This window comes from Urocitellus parryii, chromosome 5 (genome assembly GCF_045843805.1).
Source record: "Urocitellus parryii isolate mUroPar1 chromosome 5, mUroPar1.hap1, whole genome shotgun sequence".
In the NCBI taxonomy this organism is placed as follows: domain Eukaryota; kingdom Metazoa; phylum Chordata; class Mammalia; order Rodentia; family Sciuridae; genus Urocitellus; species Urocitellus parryii.
The window spans coordinates 167,855,916-167,876,666 of record NC_135535.1 but is presented as its reverse complement, the minus strand read 5'-3'; the positions used below and the strand labels follow the sequence as shown (position 1 = coordinate 167,876,666).

At 44.7% G+C, this 20,751-nt stretch overlaps 2 protein-coding genes across 3 annotated transcripts in view; one reads left to right on the top strand and one right to left on the bottom strand.

Moving 5' to 3' along the window:
* Window positions 1-774: 774 nt before the first annotated feature.
* Window positions 775-20,374, bottom strand: Prxl2a (peroxiredoxin like 2A). Of its 2 annotated transcripts, none has more exons than XM_026406661.2 (6): window positions 20,241-20,374; window positions 10,983-11,162; window positions 9,071-9,162; window positions 5,588-5,728; window positions 4,703-4,867; window positions 775-1,421 (listed from the first exon to the last, which is right to left on the bottom strand). In XM_026406661.2, the coding sequence occupies exons 2-6, from the start codon at window positions 11,158-11,160 to the stop codon at window positions 1,308-1,310; spliced, it is 690 nt and encodes a 229-aa protein (XP_026262446.1). In that variant the 5' UTR covers window positions 11,161-11,162; window positions 20,241-20,374; the 3' UTR covers window positions 775-1,307. The 2 variants fall into 2 exon arrangements, with proteins under 2 accessions (XP_026262446.1, XP_026262447.1); XM_026406662.2 differs by having other exon boundaries at window positions 10,983-11,145.
* The window catches only part of Dydc1 (DPY30 domain containing 1), a 72,349-nt gene continuing 71,455 nt past the window's right edge, over window positions 19,858-20,751 (top strand). Inside the window, exon 1 of the mRNA XM_026406655.2 lies at window positions 19,858-20,183. The gene's annotated coding sequence lies outside the window, so the exon portion shown is untranslated. The remainder of the gene's footprint in view (window positions 20,184-20,751) is intronic.

The following is a 20,751-nucleotide window of genomic DNA, read 5'->3' as shown; positions in this document are numbered from 1 at the left end:
AAATACTTAAGGGTGTTGCCCCCCAAACTGCAGAAACCCAGCCCAGTAAGGACCTGTACAAACTCTGCACTGCCACCCACCTGAAGCTAGACCCAAACCTCATCTTAGCCCTGAGCTACAAGCCCTACTATATCCTCAGTCTCCACTTTTCTACTTTCCCAGCTTGACTCCCAGCCTCAGTCTCTGTTCTTGCTTTCCTAGATGACATACTTCACTCTCTTCCTCCAGGCTGGGCTGGTCCCCTGAATAAATCCTCTTTTCTTGATTCTCATTTCAATACTTATACTCCTGGGCTCATTTGGTGCCTTAGTGGAGACTTCTAGGGGCAGAGCTCCCCACAAGAAAAAAATTCAAACATAATAAATTAATGTATTAAGTCACATTTCATCTTATGTTCCTTCTCTTCCTTACTTTCCCAATTAGACTAAAAGACCAATATGAAAGTGGCTACCGATTTTAAACATCAAAGTCATTCCTCATAAATGACTAATATGAATGATGGGATGAATACTTCTGGTCATTTTCAAACCTCTTACATTATTAGAACTACAGCCTGCCTCCGTAAGGGAGGGGAATATAATTTTTCACTTTCAGACAACATTATGGTAAGTATTTTTATTATTGGTTTTGTCAGAAAAATTTGTACAGGTGATTATTGATGCATAATTTATTAGAGCCACAGATGATCACTCCTAGAAAAACAAATCTATGAGGTTAGAATAGAGAACATGAAAAAAGAGATTTCAATTTATAATTTACCTTCATCCAACTATCCCATAACACATAATTTCTTTGAGTATTACTTTGACATTATATAATAAGCCATTAATAGAAAACACACACACCAAGTCTTACATTCTCTAATCTTTAACTCCATTATCAATGTGTCCTACATCTTTTTATTTTATTTTTAAGCACCGGGGATTGAACCCAGGGCCTCCCACATGATAGGCAAGCATTCTACCACTGAGCTACACCCTCAGCCCCAAATTTTCTTAGATTTTTGAAGACATGAAAATAAAAATCATTTCAAATAATGGTACTCAAATACCACATAAGTTTGTAATGAGGTGCACCAGCCAACTTTAAGCCTCATCTATTCCAGGTCTTACCTAAAATGATCTGCACTAGTTTCTTGGATTTTTTATCAGTCATATTTTGGGCCTATTTTGCCTCAATGGGCCTAAACAGAAAATTATTTTAAAATATGTTAATATTCTATAGTGAGAATATAGTGGTATAAGTGAGTTTCCTAACTTTTCAGGGACATCAGTGGAAACAAGGATAAGCCAGGCAGTTTCATGTGATCATTTTTTCTCTGAGGCTGGAACCTGTGATTTGATTTTCTTAGCAGCTTCCAGAACAGAAAGTGGGTTTACTTTGTCTCCAAATTCTTTTTCTCGGTGCTCAAGAAGAATGCCCTAAAAAGGAAACGAGAGGGAATATCAATCCTCATTCTAAGTCATTCATTCATGAGACAGACGTGGAGCACCAGCTGTACATCCAGCCTTGTGCTCAGGGAACATGGATCCCAATAAGGCCTGGCATCGGCCCTAGAGGAATTCAGACTTTGGGGGAAGGTGACTCAGAAAAGCCACATCACATGATTTGGAGTATGCAAGGAACACTTTGGGATCATGAAGCCAGGAGCTGCTAATTATGATAAAGGTATAAAGCAGAGAGGGTAACTCAGGTGTCCACAGACAGAGAGGCAGGAAAAAGAACATAGCAGCTGAAGAGAACTGAATGAAGATAAAAGAAAAACCCGACAGAGTGGAACTCAGACGGCAGACTTCAGAGGTCTTCAGCAGGAGACCCATGGTTTCCTTTAGTATTCATAAGAAACTGGAGGCCAATCTTTCAGTACTATGAAACAAAATGCACTAAGACCAGGATATCCCAAAGTAATCCTAAAGAAGTGGTAAAAAAAAAAAAAAAAAAGGTTTTTGGGAGGACAGAGGGCATTAGTGATTGAATCCAAGGCCTTGTAAAATCCATGGTAAGAAAGCATTCTACCAAGAGTTCCATCCCCACCCGTTTTTATTTTTAGACAGGGTCTCACTAAATTGCCCAGGCTGACCTCAAACTTGCCATCTTCCTGCCTCAGTCTCCCAAATATCTGAGATTATAGAGGTATGTTACTGTGCTTAAGTTATTTAACCCATTACACCTGAGAACTCAGATGTTAAAAAAAAAAAGAAAAAACACATTGCCAGGCATGGTGGCAAAAAACTGTAATCCTAACTATGCAGGAAGCTGAGGCAGGAGGACCAAAAATTCGAGGCCAGTTTTGGCAACTTAGCAATACATGGCTCAAAACAAAAAATTTTAAAAAGGGCTAAGGATGCAGCCCAGTGGTGGAGGATGCTTAGGTTCAATCATTAGCACAACACACACACACACACACACACACACATACACACCCCAAAACAAGCAACACCCCCCAAAAAAACCCCTGAAAATATGTTGTCATTATTTAGAAAGACTTAAAAAATTAGAAGTCCCACCTCAGTGTAGTGACTGTAGGTGAATAGATCAGGAAATTATATTTACTTGCTATTCAATAAAGAGTAAAGCAGGTAGTAAAAATAAGGCTTGGCATCTGCCCTGGGAAAGAATATATAATGACATGGAAAAATGCTAAGGATATACTGCTAAATGAAAAAAAAATCTAGTTTAGTTAAGGCATCATTTTCTAAAAATAAAAAAAAAAACAAAGCCACCCGGGCATGGTTGCACATGCCTGTAATCCCAGGTACTAAGGAAGTTGTGGAAGGACAATCACAAGTTCAAGGCCAGCCTCAATAATTCAGTGAGACCCTGGCTTAAAATAAAATAAAAAGGGCTGAGGATGTAGGCCAGTGGTAGAGCACCTGAGTTCAATCACCAGTACCAAAGATTAAAAAATAAAAGAAGAACAAAAATAAAGCCAAAGACCATTCAGCTCTGTTCCAATGGGTTGTCTGTGGTGGTCAAGCTCATAGAATGGTTCCCTGCACCTTCCATTATTTGGCTGTTTTCAAATTTTCTATAGCACACATATGCTTCTTTAAAGTATGCCTTATAGATTATTATTACAAAAACATTTAAAAATTCCCACCAAGTGGCACTGAGTGCTTTATGTATTAATAATACAAAAAAAGGAAAAAAGAAAAAAGTTCCCATCAAGTGGTACCTGGCATAGTGGACTGTAAAAACTACTCCCAAGAACAACTGAGCAAGGTTCTGATGCTCAGCCAATCCAGTTAACCTTCTACCAGGCAGGGAGGGCCTGAAGCTCCAGGGAGTGCCCACAAAGGCAAACAATACATCTGGCAACATCAGGAATGTGCCAGCCAGCCTGTGAGCATCAGGTGAGTCATCACTAGGCAAGAAAAGGCTGGCAGGTATGCCAAACCCTACCCTAGGGGCCAGGAGAAAGCAAGGAGGGAGGAGTGCAGGAAACCCCCAGTACCAGAGTGGGACGGGAGGGGCAGTCCGTGAGGAAGCAGCCTGGTCTGCCCAAGGATAAGGGTATCTGGCCAGGGTTGGTGGGAATCACTTTTGTAGATTAGTCTATGCGCAGGGACTAGCAGGGTCTCTGGAACTAGAGAAATGTGAGTTCCTGGGTTTTATCTTTTAAATTTACACTTACTGTTAAGTTCTAATAAGCCAAGTGAGAACAGTTACTGAAGTATAAAAGAACTCAGAAATAAAGCCTAAAATCCAAGGATTTCTATTCCTTCTTTGATTTCTTCTAAATTGGGAAAAGTATGCAATTATCAATATTGATAATAAGATCCAACCATGTAGACCAATCCTGTCTTTCTACAGAAAGAAAACAACACTTGCTATAAATTTTAATGTCATGCCCCTGGGCAAGGACCAGCCTAGAAGTCAGACCACCAGTCTCCAGGTCTTCCTCCCATGCCCTGACTGCATCTATTCTGCCCCATCCCTCCATATAAATACCAGCCTTTGCTGGTACCACTTTCCAGGGTGGGGTGGGGGATGTCACAACAGCCCAGGGTCCAACATGGAGCACCCACCCACCTAACTCCTGGGCCCACAGACTCCTCATCTATCTTTTCCATTCCCTGCTTCTGGGGTCTCCATGCTGACTCTAGATCTTCATAATCAGAGCCCATAACAGTCCATCTACAGCAGGGTCAGTGACCTCTCTATGCACAGCCCTGACACCAAGACCCTCAGAGGGAAAAACACATTCTCCAACAAAACCTCCTTGCCCCTTCCCTTATCAGGCCTGTTTTTATTCCTTCTTTCCTCTTCAGTTTTCTCCATCCTTGATGGCCTGGAAATATGCAAATGAAGTACATTTATAAGGATAATAAAATGATATTTTCATTTGAACACAGAAAACAGAACCTGAATCAGAAAATCCTGGGTTCAGACCTCAGCAGTGCCACTACTGAGCTGTGTTCATTGGTACAGTTGCTCATCCCCTCATGGTCGAAGCTCTTTGTCTGGAACATGATCAGAGTCTCACAAGGTGAAGAGTGAATGGACTCATCTATGAGGAGCCAGCAGGTGTGTGGCAAATGACCACTGCCCTCCCTCCCCTTCCTTACCTTCCCCGGTTTTCTGGAATGAAAGCCAGGAAAACCCAAACAGGGAAAGTAAACCCCCATTCTAGGTCCCTGATCAGGGCCTTGTGATCAGAGACAGATACCCAGAGATGCCCAAGGAAACATTAAGAATGTACCTGCTTTCCTGGTCCCACCACAAAAACTCCCCCGAGGATGAAGCCTTCGCCTTCTAGGTTTCCTGAGAAGCCTCCATTCCAGGCCCGGAAGAAGTTGTACCATACACCCAGACGGACAAATCCCATAAACATCATCTTGCGCCTTTGTGGACCATAGAATTTTTTCTAGGGACCAAGAAAGATAGACCTCATATGAAGAGTCTTTATGCCTACCCTTCCAGGGAGGAAGTTTCCCTACAGGGTATCTGTTCTCAGGCAAAGACACAAAGACTGATAGTTCCTGTCCTCTCCCCATTTAGCACACACAACTCCACCAGAATGAGCCTCAACTGCCAAGGACATGAAGAAACTTGCCAGGTTTGTCATCTTTTAATTTTTTTTTTCAGTACTGGAGATTGAACCCCAGGGCCTTGTACATGCTGGGCAAGTACTCTAACTCCCAGCCCTGGGTTCAGCTTCTGATTTCAAGACAGGCCCAACCTAGAGAAATAACTCTAACTCGACCTTATCACTATTCTCATACCTGCAATGATGCTACATTCTGCAGGTGAGGAATGCAGGGGAAAGCAAGAGAGCTGCAATACATTAAGGGTTGGGGGTTTGTGTTAAGGTCCACCTGTGTGATGGGGGAACCCAAGTGGGCTTCGGCTACTGTCCACCTCCTGGGTCACACTGCATGAAAGAGTTTTAGTATCAATGAAGAAGGCAACTTTCAAGCATCTGATGCTCTGGCTCATAGGGCTGGGGGAGCCCAAGCAAGTCCAGAGTAACAGAAGGGGAGGCTGGCCTCCAGCTCCATGCTAGATTGACCCTGAGCCACAGAACTCTCCATAGCTGAGCACAGTCCCCATAAGTATGTGTCTCACAAGCTCACAGGACATGTACCTTTTCATCCAGGAAGATGTCTCCTTTGAAATAAGGCTGAAAGTCCTTCACTTCAGTCCCAACCTTTTCCTTTACCACCGCATAGAGGGGAACACCCAGGTCATCCAACTTGGGTTTCAGGGAGGACAGGTCCATAGCTTCCTGTGGAAGATAGGGAGGTCCAGGGGCATGAACTCCTGATGTTCTGCAGCCAACAAACCTCTCTCTACATAGCACCAGAGTGTGGCTGGCTCTGAACGTAGGGACCAGAGGCAACAAAATGCCAGAAGTATTTGTGCAGCCCAGCATGCGCCTGTCTCAGCTGGGCACTAGGCCTCAGGAAAGGGCATCAGAAGCCATCCTCAGTCCAGACTTCTTGTGTTTTTCACTGTGGAAAGAACAGCTAGCTTCCTCTCATGGGTGTTTCAACCACAGCCTGGGGTAGGCAGCCATAACAGTGTCGTCTCTACTCCCAGCCATGACACTTCTCACCTATCTCATCTTCCAGCTGCTCTCTGGCCTTAGACCAAACTAGTACAAGGGACCATCAGACACATGCCACACAGTCCACCCTCCCAGGGCCTCTACACTTGTGCTCAGTGGTCTCCCCTCCCCTGCTACCACCTCCTTTCTCTTTTCAGCTCAAACTGGACTCTCTGGAAAAGCATCCCTGATCTAGAAAGATCTCCCTGGCTAAGCCTGTCCAGTCTGGAGTGACGTTCTATTTCTGTTTCTCTGTGTATGTTCTTTTTTGTTGCTATTGTTTGTTTGTTTGGTTTGGTTTGGTTTTTTTGGTACTGAGGATTGAATCCAGGGGCCCTTTACCACTGAGTTATTTCCCCAATTCTTTTTTTTTTTTTTTTCTATTTTGACACAGGGACTTGCCAAGTTGCTGAGGCTGACCTCGAACTTGCGATCTTCCTGCCTCAGTCTTCTGAGTCACTGGGATGATAGGTGTGAGCCACAACTGGCTCTGTGCATGTCCTCTATAGCTTCCCTGCTTGGCTACATTTTTTTGTGCTGAGTCTGTGGGATACCACTAAGGTGACGATTGTCACTTAATTCCCAAATATATCTCATATTCAGAAACTGTGTGTTCCATTTATTGATCCCTAAGTGCATAGAACATGACTGAATATAAAGAAGGTTGCTAAATACCAGGTGGAAAAATTTGAAGGTGGAGAACGTAGCTGAGCTGAGCAGTTCAGACATCCTTGACCCTCATGAACTGATGTGGGTAAGTAAATACTGCACAGATCATGGTAAAGCTTTAACCTTAAGAACAAATTATTTTTTCACTTTGAGTGCCAGAATTAAAGGACTAGCAGGAAATTCTTTTAAATGCAGCCTGCTTGCTTCAAATACAAATGCACTGCTGTATGGTGGCAACTACATTTACATTTTCTAGAACAACAACAACAAAAAGTTGAAGCAGAATTTACTATAATACATTTATCAAGAGCTTCAGTGAGTGGCAAATTTTGCTCAAGAACCAGGAGGAGGGACTATAGTGTCTGATGTGGTCAAAGATCACCTGTTGGAGAAGAGAAGCTTTTTTTTCACTTGCTTTTCCTGGGCTCTTTATCTGGGAATGTCACTGTACAAAGCTGTGAAATGGAAACTGAGTCAAATACCTTCTCCTCAGGCCTCCCCAAATAACTCATACTGACACCCACCCATCTTTTTTGGAAAATTTAAGTTTCCACAAAAATGTTCTGCCAGGGCACAGACCAGCATAGAGGAAAACAGGCTGCAATTAGCAAGAGTTATTGCTCTTGGAACCTTCTGGGTTTCACTGGCCTCAAGAGATCAAGTCATAACAGGCTTCAATGTTGGTGTGTGGAGGCATTGCAGATTTGGAATAAAAAACTCTTAGTTTAAACTCCACCTCTAGTAGTAGACAGAAAAATGAGCCTCTAAAGATATCTGTGTCCCAATTCCTGGAACTTGTGAATATGTTACATTACATGGCAAGGGGGAGGGGGACTGAGATAAAATTTAGTCTGTTAATCAACTGACCATGAAGTAAGAAGATTATATGGTTGGGCCCAATATAATCACTAGGGTCCTTAAGTGTGAAGAGGAAGGCAGAAAAGTGACTGTCATCGGAATACAATGACATACAACCACCTGACCAGCTAACTTTTAAAACAGAGGAAGGAGGTTATAAGCTAATGAATACAGGAAGCTGGAAAAGGCAAAAAAAAATGGATTCTCCCTCATAGCCTCCAAGAGGAATGCATGCATATTCCATTTTGGAATTCTGACTTCCAGAACTCTGAGGCAGTTGTGTTGTTTAAAGTCACCAAGTTTATGGCAACAGGACATTAATACACCTCCTTAGACAGCATGACTTTGTTACAATGTCTACACCATTGTTTCCTCCTCTGCAAAATGGGAATAGTAACAACCAGCTATATTTTCAAGAGATGTGAGGAGAAACCAATGGGATGACAGGCAAAAAATGCCCTGAGGGGGAGACTCTGCAGGACAGCCTGTGCATCAGGGTATAAGTGGATTCTCCACTGGTCCACCACACAATTAAGAGAGAGACCAACAGGGCTGAAAAGGAAATCCCTCAGGGCTGAAGACGGCAGCCAGAGGAATAGGATGATAATCTTCACAGGGCCAAAACCACAGCTTGGGAAGCCAGGCGGTCTTGTGAGTAGGAGTACTGTCATCCCCAGTTTTCTTCCAGGCAAGGAGTGATTTCAGAACTTGGTGCTTCTGTTACCAGATTAGGCAGGCCACCAAACCATTCTGGCTCTCAGTTTACCCATAGGGGCCTAGGTCACTGCAATGTTTCCTTTGATACTAGTATTTTGTGACTTAGAAATCACAGTTCCTGCCTTCCCTGCTGTGCTTCTTCACTTACTGGGCAGACAGCAGTGGCTTCCCTTTGAAGGGCCAACCTGGAGACCATCCAGTCAGCGAGTCCCAACTTTCATGGATTTCTCATGTCAAATGCACCCACACCATCAGCCTAACTAAAACCCTGCCAAAGTACAGATCCTGTGAGACCACAGTTCCCATACAGGACTCCAAGTGGGTCCCTAATGAGAGGCTGTCAAGCAGATCTGTTCTATACCACCTTAAAGAGCTTCTCCAGGTGCTGCAGCTTTATCACAGATGGGCGCTAACCATGCCCATAGCAATGTAGACCTCCCATTTCAAGAAGTTTGTGTCTGTGCTGCCCACTGTGAACACTGAACTATACCTCAACTTGGATTAAATGGGGAGAACACAGATGTCACAACACAAGGTGAAAGGCTTGCAAGTATCAAAGGGAAGACAGATGTGTTGCTAATCTCAGTAAGAGACAGCAAGTTGCTAAAAAGCAGGAACAAAATCTACATCAAAAGAAATACCCAGAGCAAATAACAGAACAGCCCAGAGTTGACAAAAGGCCACAGTAGGCCTACAGGCCTTTGATCCTGGCTGGCAATGCTCTGGTCCCCACTTGAAGGGATTCTTTTCTCTGAATTGATCTTCTAAGGTACCCACCTCTCGACAAAGAAAACAGCCTGGCCTCCGCACAGCCATAATCACAGCTCCACTCTTTTCCCATAGTTCCTTTGCTTTGAAAGTCCTTGGTTCTAAGGGGAAAATAAAAGGAAATTCAGTATCTCCTCCTGGCCTTCCAGCCCTGACCCCTAAGCAGCTCATGATCTGCACTAAGCCAAGCCAAGGTCAGAAACCAGGCTTGGGAGAGGGCAAGGACAGGCATTTCACACATTTGAGAGGGGGAACCACACTCACACAGGGACTATTCATCTTCCTGAAGAAAGTTAATAACACTTACAGATCCTATTACATACTCAAAGGCCCCTCCACATAAAAACATTTTCAAATATTCCAAGCTGTGGCAGAATGGCATTCCTTTTATGGCCAGTGTCACTTAACATTGTAACAATTTTGTAGGTCAGAAAAATAGGCAAACTGAAAATGTCTTGTACTTTCTTTCTCTCTCACACATACATACACACACACACACATACTCTTATAAAAATATTCAAAGGAATTAAGACAACAGAAATTTTTTTAAAAATTACCTCAGTTATGTAAACAGCAATGTTATTAATAGAGTGGGGTAGATGTCCTACAAGGAAGTGTTTAGGGTAGATAGTACTGTAGTACAAGACTGTAGTACAAGATTGTCTCTGAGATCAGATTGAATTTGAATCTAGAGCTGTGTGATCATGGGAAAGCCGTTTTTCCTCTTTGAACCTCAGCTTTCTCATTTGCAAAATGCATATAAATATATGCAGTTCTACCTTGGGCAGCAGGGATTATTAAAAAGAGAATATAAAAGTGTTACTCATGGTGTCTGGTCATAGAGTTAGTGGGGGCTCAGTAAGTATGAACCTTTATGCTTTAGTGTGCCAGAGGCATCCATGTTCCTGTGGGGGGGCTATGTGAACAAAAAAGGGAAGAGGGAAGTGGGAGAGACTGTCCATAATCAAGTGAGACTGGGAAGCCTGGGGTAAACAATGGCTATCAGGCCTTCCTCACACCTTACTGAAGAGGCCCTCCATGAGTCTGCACAACCACACAACTGCCTTCCTTTGCAAGCTTCCTCACTTATTGAATGGATGACAAAGGCTTCCTCTCAGGACACTAATCTGGAGACCACACAGTCAATGAGCCCCAGTGTTTACCAAACTTCCTTGCTACATCTGGGCACAACTGAATCCCCACAGAGTTACAGCTTTAATGCTGAGAATACACAGGGAGTGTGTGGCTCTCAGCTGCCCATAATGGACTCCAGAGGGAAAAGTGTTCCAGAGGGAGGTAGAGAGGTATGTCTGTTCTGAACACTAAAATGCTTTCTCTTGTACTGCCTAATTGGGGGCTGATTATGCTCTATCAACAGCAAAGCAGACCTCCCCATTTCAATAAGCAAATTCCTTCTGTGCACCAGGTCCTGTGCTGAGCATCAGGAACATGGAATTAGATACACAATGTTTCTCAGCCTTATCTGACCCAGAGACTTCTTTATTTAATTACTTTTTTGCAGGGGGGAGGGGTGGCACATTGATGATTCCACAAGCCTGGAATTGCTCAGAAAACTCTCTGGAAGGTTTACCAAGTGATGGCATAACACATGATTAAACATTATGAAGTGATTTATCATTATAATTAGATATTAAGAGTGAACAATGATTTTGATAAAAAGGTAAAATAACATATCAAGATCATAACTTTATGATAACATGTACATATGGAAAGGAAAATGCTGGAATAAAAATGATGACTGTGTTAGGAAAATGGAACTGTTAGTAATTTCAAAGTTTACTAAATTTTCCCTAATGTTATTATATTGTCTCTTCAAGAAAAAATAAATAAATAAATAAATAAGCAAGCCTGCATGCCAGTACCTTGGAAAAGTACTGAGAACAGCAGGGTGACTACTTACCCTTCTCCAGTGTTTTCAGGTCTATATCTTCCAGATACTCCAGTGCTGCTTTCTTGGGCTTGGACAGAAACATGTCTGTGTTGGCCAGGAACAGTGCCAAAGCAGCAGCCCCCAGGGCTCCTGCACCAATGGACCACATTCCCATGGTGAAGACACTTGGGTCCTGGAGGAAAGACATCTCTGGAGATTGAGAGGAAGGAAGATGTTACTGGTTCCACAGGACAGCTGGAATCTGATCTCCTGAGTAAGGTTCCAAGGCTCTGGCAGGCAGCTGGCCAGGAAGCCAAGGGAGGAGGGGAAGCAGGATCAGAAATGTGGAATGAGGTCTGCTAACCACCTGCCAGTTATTAGAGCTTGAAGATATGACAGATGTGTAATTAGTGCCCCAAGGAACTCACCAGGGGGTCAGAAGTAATGACAGAGAAATGACAGCATTCTCAGGACTTCTGTTGCTGTTTCCTCTCCTTTAGTCTAAGGTGGTGGCCTCCAACTCTGCAGTGCTCTGCCATGCTGTGACCCCTTGACTCCTTCCTTTCCTCTTCAAACTCTGATACTCTTTTACAACACAAGTGGCTCAGCTATGCCTACCTAGATAGGGACAGCTTTCTCTTCCATGATTAGAGGATACTTGCTTTGTTACCCTACCTTTTTTCCTTTTTAATTGGAAAATCCCCCAGAAACAAGGACAATATTCTATTCATTAAGGCCCCAGCAGGACCCACTCATGGTAGGCAGACAATCTCAGCAAACTTCTCCCAACTGAGAATAGCTTTATTTTTTAGTTAATGTAGAAATACAATAGGCTCATAGTAAAACAAAACAAAAAAATAGCAAAGAGGCAATACACAAAATTATGGTTGACAAGAAAGCAAACATCCTCCAAAGCCTACTACCAAGAGATAGCAACTGTTAAATACCTTGTCTAACCTGCCATTTTCCCACTGTGAACAGAACTGCATGGTGTCTGCTGAATGAGGGAAATAAGGAACTAAGGGGGGATGTGTTATGCCCAGAAGCAAGTGCTTCAGAAGTAGCCTAGCAAAAGGTGTCTCTACACAATGTATGGGACTCTGCAAGTGAACTGGAGTCCCAGGGAGATTTTATTGGAACACTGTCTTATTCCCAGCCAGGGCCTGGACACTCAGTAGTAAAATTCCCTTCAGCTGGGAATCCTTATGCTTCTGGGTAGAAAACCCTGGAAGCAGCACACACCTGTAACAGTGTTAGGGACCCTATCAAGCCTTCCTTCTCCTGACAACCACTTAAACACCTACCATTCCATTACTTCTCATGCCATCCTAGGATCTGACTTATTCTCCTGCCTTTCTCCCATATCCCAGCCTGATTCTGTGTACTTAGATTGCTAGGAACAGGCCTTGGGGTATATGTGGTTCACTTACCCTCAACCTCAACTTGCCCCTTCAGGACTTGGCTCATACAGAATTTCTCCAAAGTCCAAGCAAAAGTCTGGAAATCCATGGGGCTGTAAGGGAGGCACTACAACTTGGTGGTAATGACTTTGGGAAAGAAAGAGTAGGTCAGACTAGTACTAAGGTCGGCCTCAGAAGTCCAGATTTTGAATTAAGAAATGAAAGAGAACTTCCAGACAAGGGGTGACTAAATGAAAACGGCATTTCAGAAAGGCGATCTGGCATCTATGTACTTGGGAAGAAAAAAACAGCAGAGAGGTCAGTATGTGAATTATGGAGGGGGTTGCTGCTGTGGTATCTCTGATGTGAGAGACTCTTGCTTGGAGAGGAGTTTCTTAAAACCATACTACTCAAAATGTGGTCCACAGACATGGACTCACCACAAATGTGTGCTGAAATGAATTCAACAGAATTGAATGGTGAAGAAAACAACTCACAAACAATCAAGTTCTTAGACCAAGCAGGAAAGAAACTTTCACAGGCCTGCTTCCAATTCTTTTATGTGGCAAAGTTACACATTACTGGATTATAATTCACAGAATAATCAGGAGGAAAATCACAGTTCTCAACCACCTGCTGAGATTCTACAATGCCTGGAACAATGTCTATATATATTTACACATTTCTAAAACATCTCTGGATTTCTGACAAGTATGTAGGATCCAGGATCATGAGTAGTATCTGATCAGATGTAAATATTTCTGCTTCAGAATGCAAAGGCCAGCTTTAATCTACTCTACAAATAGACTTGCTTTGACTTGGTACATGAATGAATTCAGAAATTCAGAGACCCTTAGAGTCAGCTCCACATCCTTAAGATACAACCTAGTTGCACTTAGAGGCAAACAGGCTCCATTCCCCTATTGCCCATCCATAGGCATTTAGCCTGTCTTCTTAAGAGTACAACATGGGAATTCAACTCAACTAGACTTAACAATTATTTCTGAACATTTATACAGCATTGACCTTATTTAATATATGACAATTTGGAACAATATAAAATGAAATGATAAACAATCCTCAAGGAGATGCAGGCCTGGCACACAAATAACAGAAAAGTAGATTAGAAGGTAAAGCAGTCGAGTCAGGGAATGAACATGAGGCTATGGCAGTACAGGGATGAGAGTCAGTCTGGGTAGCCACAGATGCATGGAGAAGTGGCTTTGGAGCTAGAGTAGGACACAAGAAGCAGGATGGAAGGGCTTGGACCTTCTAGGGCTGACTAAACCTGGGAAGGAGACTGACTGGGGCAGATGTCAGGGCTGAAGGTACCATCACCACTCTGGGGAGGTGGACTGCATCCTCAGTCCCTGCAGCACTAAGCTGTCAGAGCATTATTAGGATTACTGGTCAGTCAGGTCTCTCCATGAACACACTGTGCCAAGTGGACCTCCAGCAGCTGGCTCTTCTGCCCATGATAAGCGTGAAAAATGATTTCTGGAAATACCCAGAGAAGGCACAGGTTCAACCCCTCAGCCAAGCTCCCATAACTACAAAGCAACCCCGTCCTGGCATCTTGGAGCGTGTATGCAACAGCCTGCTGCACAGCCTGAGCAGATCCTGAGTCTTGGATCATAGTTATTCCCACCTACAGGAAAAGGGTGGGCAGGAGGAGCTTTAATATCTAAATAAAATAACATATTTCCACATGGGCCTCTAAGACCACTGACTTTGGAAGAAAGGAGACCAGTAACTCTGAACTTCCTTAGAGTCACTTGATACACATGGCTAATGTACTCTACAGTCTTATGATGCAGAAATCCTCCTGTTTTATAGCTGCCAGCACTGAGAAGTTCATTAGCTTCCCCACTGTCACAGAGCCAGCAGGTAGTGATAAATGCCACCTGGATCAGGCTCAACAGAAATAAGACTTCAATAATCTTTCTGTCACACCTTGCCCTACTGCATTCAGAAATGGGTCTGTGGAAGTCAAGAGGTATAATCTTCTTTGTCTTTAAAGATAATTAAAAAGATAAACTTATTCTTCAATCATCAAAGACAGTCAAATCATGATCTTCTAAAGGAAATTTACCACACACCAGATGTTCCTTCTCCCAGGCCCCATCCCTTTTCCATTAAAAAAGGGTCAGTCTCTCTAAAAGAGAATAACAAAGTTGTTTATTGGAGAGCCAGCCTCCACCAGTCTTCAATCACCCCCCCCCCATGGAGTTTATCTGATCCTCCTCTCACAGAAGGTGAAGTTGATAAGAACACAAACAAACAACAGATGTGGCAGATCAGAGGCAGTTCAGGTCTAGAAGCTGTGGGGTAGAGAGCACAACCCAGATGTGCTTCAGGACAAACTGGGCTGATCCCTTCCCAGGCCCCATTTTCCACAACTCCAAAATGAGGGGGTGCCCAGGTACTTAAAGCTCCCAGGTAACATCCTAGGATTCCAGCAGAAACAGCTCACTTTGAAGTCTGAACATTCTTGGTTTTTCACCCACACCCCCAACCCTGCCCATTCAGTTTACAACTTTGAACCTTCCTCCTTCCACAAGGCACCTCCCCTCCCTACACGGTCCCTATCCCAAACTTCAGGCAGGTTAAACCTGAGAACAGGCACTCACCATGTGTAGCATCCACCCCTGTCTCTTCGGACAAAAAGGCTGACCCACAGTGAACAGGCAGGGAGAGAAGGCAGGGAGGGAGGGTTGGAGGTGGGGCCCTGGAGTCTAGCCTACGCCCCTAAGCTCAGTCACTCCAAAGGCAGGACCAGGCCACACAGACACCCTGGGGCTCCCCCAGCTGCCAACAGTTAATCTTCAGCAAATAAAAAAATGGAGAGCCGCCAAGGCCCCCCTAGCTCTTCAAAAAGTTGAGCAAAGTTTTGAGTCATTCACAGTCATGCAGATTATAACATTTCCCAAGTGCCAACAGACTCCCCCTCTGCTATCCAGGGAAGACTAATGAAGCAAAGCCCTTAATACAGCCCACATGTCACTTGAACAGAATCAAAGAGCCAGCTTCTTTTCTCTGTGGCAGCCTGCTTCTTTGCCCATTCCTCACACCATGCCCAGGAAGTCAGCTAGCATCACTGAGGACCTTCACCTGCATCTGTTCATTACCTCCCTTTGCTTTCCCTGCCATGCAAGTGGTTTTTCAACTCATACTTCCTTCCTGAGTGATCTCACCTACTTCAGCACTTTAGCCTCTACCTTGGTATTGACTTCCAAATCCCCAATCCTGCTTTTGACTCAAAGTTTCCACTTGCAAGTTTTGTATCTCTATTGTACCCCATCAAAACTGACCTACGCTCATGTTAATTTCTCTTCTGGAGTTGTCTCTTGGGGAAAAGCACAAGCTTCTAGCCCATTTGTTCAAGCCAGAAACTAGTAGTCACATTTTAATCTCCTTTCAACCTCCCTCCCTATACCTAATTAGGAAGTTCTGTTCATCTTATAAAATGTATCTACTACCCACTTCTTGACTTCACTGCTACAATCCAACCCCAAGACTGAATTATTTTGCACCCAGTCTACTTCAATAGCTACAGAATTGAACTTGGCCTGACTCTGCTTTTTTCTTTCTTTCTTTTTTTTTTTTTTTTTTTTTAGTTTTTCTCCAGGTTGTAGCAGAGCAATCTTAATACACCTTGACCCGCCCATATCCTTCCCTTGGTTTCAGACTCTCACAATAAACTTCTTGGCACAGACCTCCACAGCTTAGCTTCAGCCCACCATTCTGGCCTCCTCCCAGGCCACTAGAGCATCCTTATCAGACCACTCCACAAGCAAGGCTGTGCTACTGCTCATGCCATTTCTTTTACTCAGAATGCCTTCCCCACTCTTGCTAATGAGGTAAACGCCTATCTATTTGTTAAGGCTAAGCACAAATAATACTTTCCTCTAAATTCTTTCCTGAAAACCCTGCCACTTGACTGCTCCCTCACCTCTGATTATAGTGCACATGCATACATAAACACATGTACATGGTTATTGCACAAGTGGATTTCATGTATTTTACCTACTTACATCTGTCTCCACGATATTATGGCACAATCTAAGGACAAGGACTATTGTTTCACTCATTCCTGTATCACTAGCACTTAACATATAGCCTAGTAATTAGTAGGTGTTACATATCTAATGAAAGAATCTAAATTTTAAACTCCACAGTGAGGTGAGGTTGAAACCATTCAATTTCAGTGCAGTATGGAAGGTAATTTTGGATGGGGATGGCTTGATGTTAAAGAAAGCACTAAGCCTGGTGGGGTGGAAAACACCTGTAATCCCAGTGACTCAGGAGGCTGAGGCAAGAGGACTGAAAGTTTAAGGCAAGCCTCAAAAACTTGGTGAGACTCTGTCTCAAAACAAAAAGGGAATGTGGCAAAGTGGTAAAGTGTCCCTGGGTTCAATCCCTAGTGCCAAAAACAAACCAACCAGCAAGCCACTAAACTTATGATTTAGGTGAACTTACATTGAGTCCTACTACACTGCTTGCTGGCAGGGTGGTCTCACGTAATCTATGTAGACATTCTGGGTGTACATTGAACATCCAGACTCTAAAATACCCCAAGACTGCAGTTACAAGGATCTGATGGCACTTCAGAAAGTCACAGGGGCACTTGCCACCAGTGCTCTCCTGCTGGATATGCATCCTCACTTCTTCCTTCCCCAGGCCAAACTCCTGCCTGTTCAAAGAGCTGCCTCTAGGCAGAAACGGATAAAGTATTAATAAAATAAAGCATCAGCACTGGGTGGGTTAATTCATGTCCAAAACAAGTATAGACAGCATCATCAAGGGTATTCCTGCTTAGCCCAGCCTACCCAGGGAATCCTCCCTTCTCAGAAGGAGCTAGCCTGGGGCAGACAGCACAGAAGGAAGAAAGAGAAGACCAGGAGACAAGGAAATTAAGGGCCTCCTCGCCTCAGGCCCTCAGTGCCAGGCTGGAAGGATATTTCATCTTCCTCTCCTTCCCTTAAAATTCTACTTCAGCCCCTCCTTTACTAAGTTCATGAGGGAACTAAGGCTCAGAGAAGGGGCTAGGTAGTGCAAGATCACAAGGGTGACTCGGGTTTGGGTCTGCCAAATCCCAGTCCATGACTGTTTATTCTGCATTTATTCTATCTGGTTTTTAAACAGCCAACCATTGGCCAAAAGTCTCTAGAGCTAGAACTATGTAGGGGTTAGGGATCTAGTCAAGAGGCTCAGGGCCTGAAACCTGATTGGTGGCTAAGAGAAATTTGAATGTCAGACTACTCCTGAATAGGGCCTGGGAAACCTGGTACTTAGAGAGAACACGAGACTCTGCCAGGCCCAATCCTTGGCAAATAACTTATAAACCAATGCCAAATGTTTTCTTAAGGGTCACACTGCCCATTCTTGGCTAAGAAGCTGATCCACACTTTTCCTACTCACAGTAACAAGGCCCTGACAATTCTAGATGCTAAAGAGCTTGAAAATGCTAGTTTAACAACATGTTAACATGGGCACCTTGGGCCCCACTAGCAATAGAAGATGCCCTCCCACTCACTAGTGTCTTCAATACCATAGCCACTTGCAAAGAGCTTTCACCTACCTGCTGCAGTCTCCAACTCTCAGTTCTATTCTCTGGACTGCCTGCCTGTCTGCCTAGCTCTGGGTAAGCCCTCCTCTCAAATGCTAGATTCAGAAAGTTTTGAACAGATGCTCAAAGAACAAGCCATAACTAGCTACCAGGAAACTTTAGGATATGGCTAAAACTGAGGAATGTACAAACTAGGAGAGGTCCTTTCCTCTGAGAAAGGAGGCTGAAGCTGCAGAGACCCCAAATGACTTAGCCATTCTGTACCTCACTTGCTGTCTCCTGTCTAGGGACAGAACATCTGTTCTATCAAGTTATATGGGTGCAGATAGGAAGGCAGGGGTTATATTTCAAAAGACACTGCTTCAGGACCCTAAACCTAAACTCTTCCTCTGACTCTGAGGTCATTTTATCCCTCTGTACCTCAGTACCTTCTTAAAAACAAGGGTATTTTGAAAGGCTATCATAAAGAATATTTTAAAACAATGTGAAATGCAGCAATGCACTAGAGCATTGTGAGGCAGCCATCTTTCTCTTCTTTGCAGGGCTCAGATTCATTTACTTTCCCATGAGAGCAAGACATCTGAAGCGGGACACAAAACACTGAAAAACTGCTCCAGATCTATCACTGCAGACCTGCTTTGTAGGTGGAGGTTTTAGATCTGGCAAGAATCCTGGCTTAGCTTCACCTCTCTGCTATCTGCCCACTGTGCAACACACACTCCATGCAAACCCTGCGGCAGCTACATACTGCCTTCTGCACCCATAGTGCCAGAGAAGGTAAAAGGCACTGCTTAGCTGTAATCTGTGCCAGAGGTCACTGAGCTCAGAGATGAGGCTGGCTCCCTCCACAGCAACTCTGGACGGTTCTTGCCACACAAGCCTCAGTCAAGGGAGACTTAGAGTCTCTGCCCAACCTTTCACAAAGAGACATGAAAGTTGCCTTATTTCTGAGATACTAACAAAGCCTGGAGCTTGAGTCCTGGAATTCCACTAAACCTTCTCAATACCACACAAGCTATTGTACCTTTTGTACCCACTCAGAAACAATAGTCTCAACTACATGGTACACCCTTATAAAGGAGGCCAGGTCAAGAATACCCAAGACATAATTCCCACTAGTTGTATGAACCTGGGCAAGGCACTGTCTTGAATCAGTAAAATGAAAACGACTCTCGAATAACTTCCCACAGACATGAAACAATAAGAAGATTAAACACATAGGAGCTGCTTTGTACACTGCCTTACAAAGGGTGACACTGATATGATATATAATTCTTCCTTGTTTCCCAATTAATGACTGCCCCAAAAATGTTATCCATATGTTTCTAATCAATGTGTATATTCTGAGGAGTCAAGGTTTGCAATCTGACTCCCAATTCTCAGTCTCCAGGGACAGGCTAAAACAGGTATATCCAAGACTGCATACAAGCTGACTTTGTACAGATAGCTTTTTTCAAACTAAATCCTAACTATTTTCCTTTCTAATAAATAATCCACCAGCTGAAAGGAAAATTCATTACAATAAAACCCAAATTCCAAGTTGAGGTCTAGGTCAACGGGCTGAGGAAACAGCATGGTGTAGTGGGATATGAGGCAGAGTCAGCCCGATTGGAACTCTGGTCAATCCTTTGGCCTCGCGGGTGCTTTCCACTGCACAGCTCAGCACCTCCTGACAGCGCCAGGCGCGGCCCTAACTTTTCTCGCCCTGTCTCTGACCACCGACCCCTTCTCTGCCAGCTCCTGCACAACGGGGAAGACAGGCTAGTCCTTCGTTGTCTTCTCATTCCCACACCTCTGCACTGTTTTGAAATTTACACTTGGACTCCTTCCAACAGTAAACCATGGGCTTGTAGCCTTTGGAAGAGGGAGAACAGGTGCCTGAGACTGTAGGGGCACGGGTGGGTGTGCAAGCAACAGTGACGGGACGCACCGTCAGGAGACCCTGCCTTCACTGCCTCCTCTCAGGGGTCCGCGCGCCGCTCACCCCAGGCTTAGCCCAGGAAGGGGGGGGGCGCCGTAGTCCTTTGTCCCAGATATTCTGGCAGGTCGGTGCCACCAGCCTCACTCAATGCTTAGAGCGGGAAGACAAGCGTTCTCGTCCTCAGATCAGCGCCAAGTCGTGGGCTCGGGAGCGGAATGTTCCCACTGATTGCGACCACGCAGAGGTGCCTCGGCGACAGGAAGGAGCCCCTTCCCGCGGGGGTGGTCGGGCAGCCACTAAAGGGACTGCACGCTCGCGCCGGACCGGCCGAGAGCGCGGAGGTAAACCCTGTAAGTGCTCCTGGCGCGCCGCAGACCCGGCCCCGCTAGACTCCTCACCTGCGCAGCGACCCACCCCGCCTCTGCGGACGTCACCGGTTTCACAGAGCCCTGTGCGCAGCGCCCGCCGTCAGTACTCCCGTCCCGCCCTCCTCTCGCGCGGGACTCGGACGCTGAGATCTACCCCTCGGGGATTCCGGGGCGGCCCCGCGCCTGCGCAGTTTCGCGCTAGTGCCGCCGCGCCACTCACACGTGACGGGCCCCGCCCCCGGCGGAGCCGCTGTTCGGCCTTTGCTCCGCTTCCTCCGTTCAGGTCTGCTCTAGCGGACAGTCTTGAATATCCGCGCTTCTCCGGTTGCGTTCCCGGCTGTCCTTGGTTCGCACAGCGCTAGTTTGTTCACAACTCCGGAAGTCAGTGAACGCGAGCTCCTGAAGCGTTTTGTGTTGGTTGTTGTTTGGTACTAGGGTTTGAGGTGCTTTATCGCTGAGCTATATCCCAAGCCCCCCCCCCCTTTTTTTTATTGTTTAAAGCAGGGTCTCGCTAAATATCCCAGGGCAGCCTCCAAAGTGC

Bases quoted from the DNA above. Each gene is read 5' to 3' on its own strand.
- Prxl2a (XM_026406661.2), bottom strand. From the start codon at position 11,160: ATGTCTTTCCTCCAGGACCCAAGTGTCTTCACCATGGGAATGTGGTCC. The intron at 9,163-10,982 runs GTAAGTAGTCAC...TTTTCCCCTTAG, and splicing joins CCTGAAAACACTGGAGAAGG to AACCAAGGACTTTCAAAGCA. The intron at 4,868-5,587 runs GTACATGTCCTG...CTTGGTCCCTAG, and splicing joins ACATCTTCCTGGATGAAAAG to AAAAAATTCTATGGTCCACA.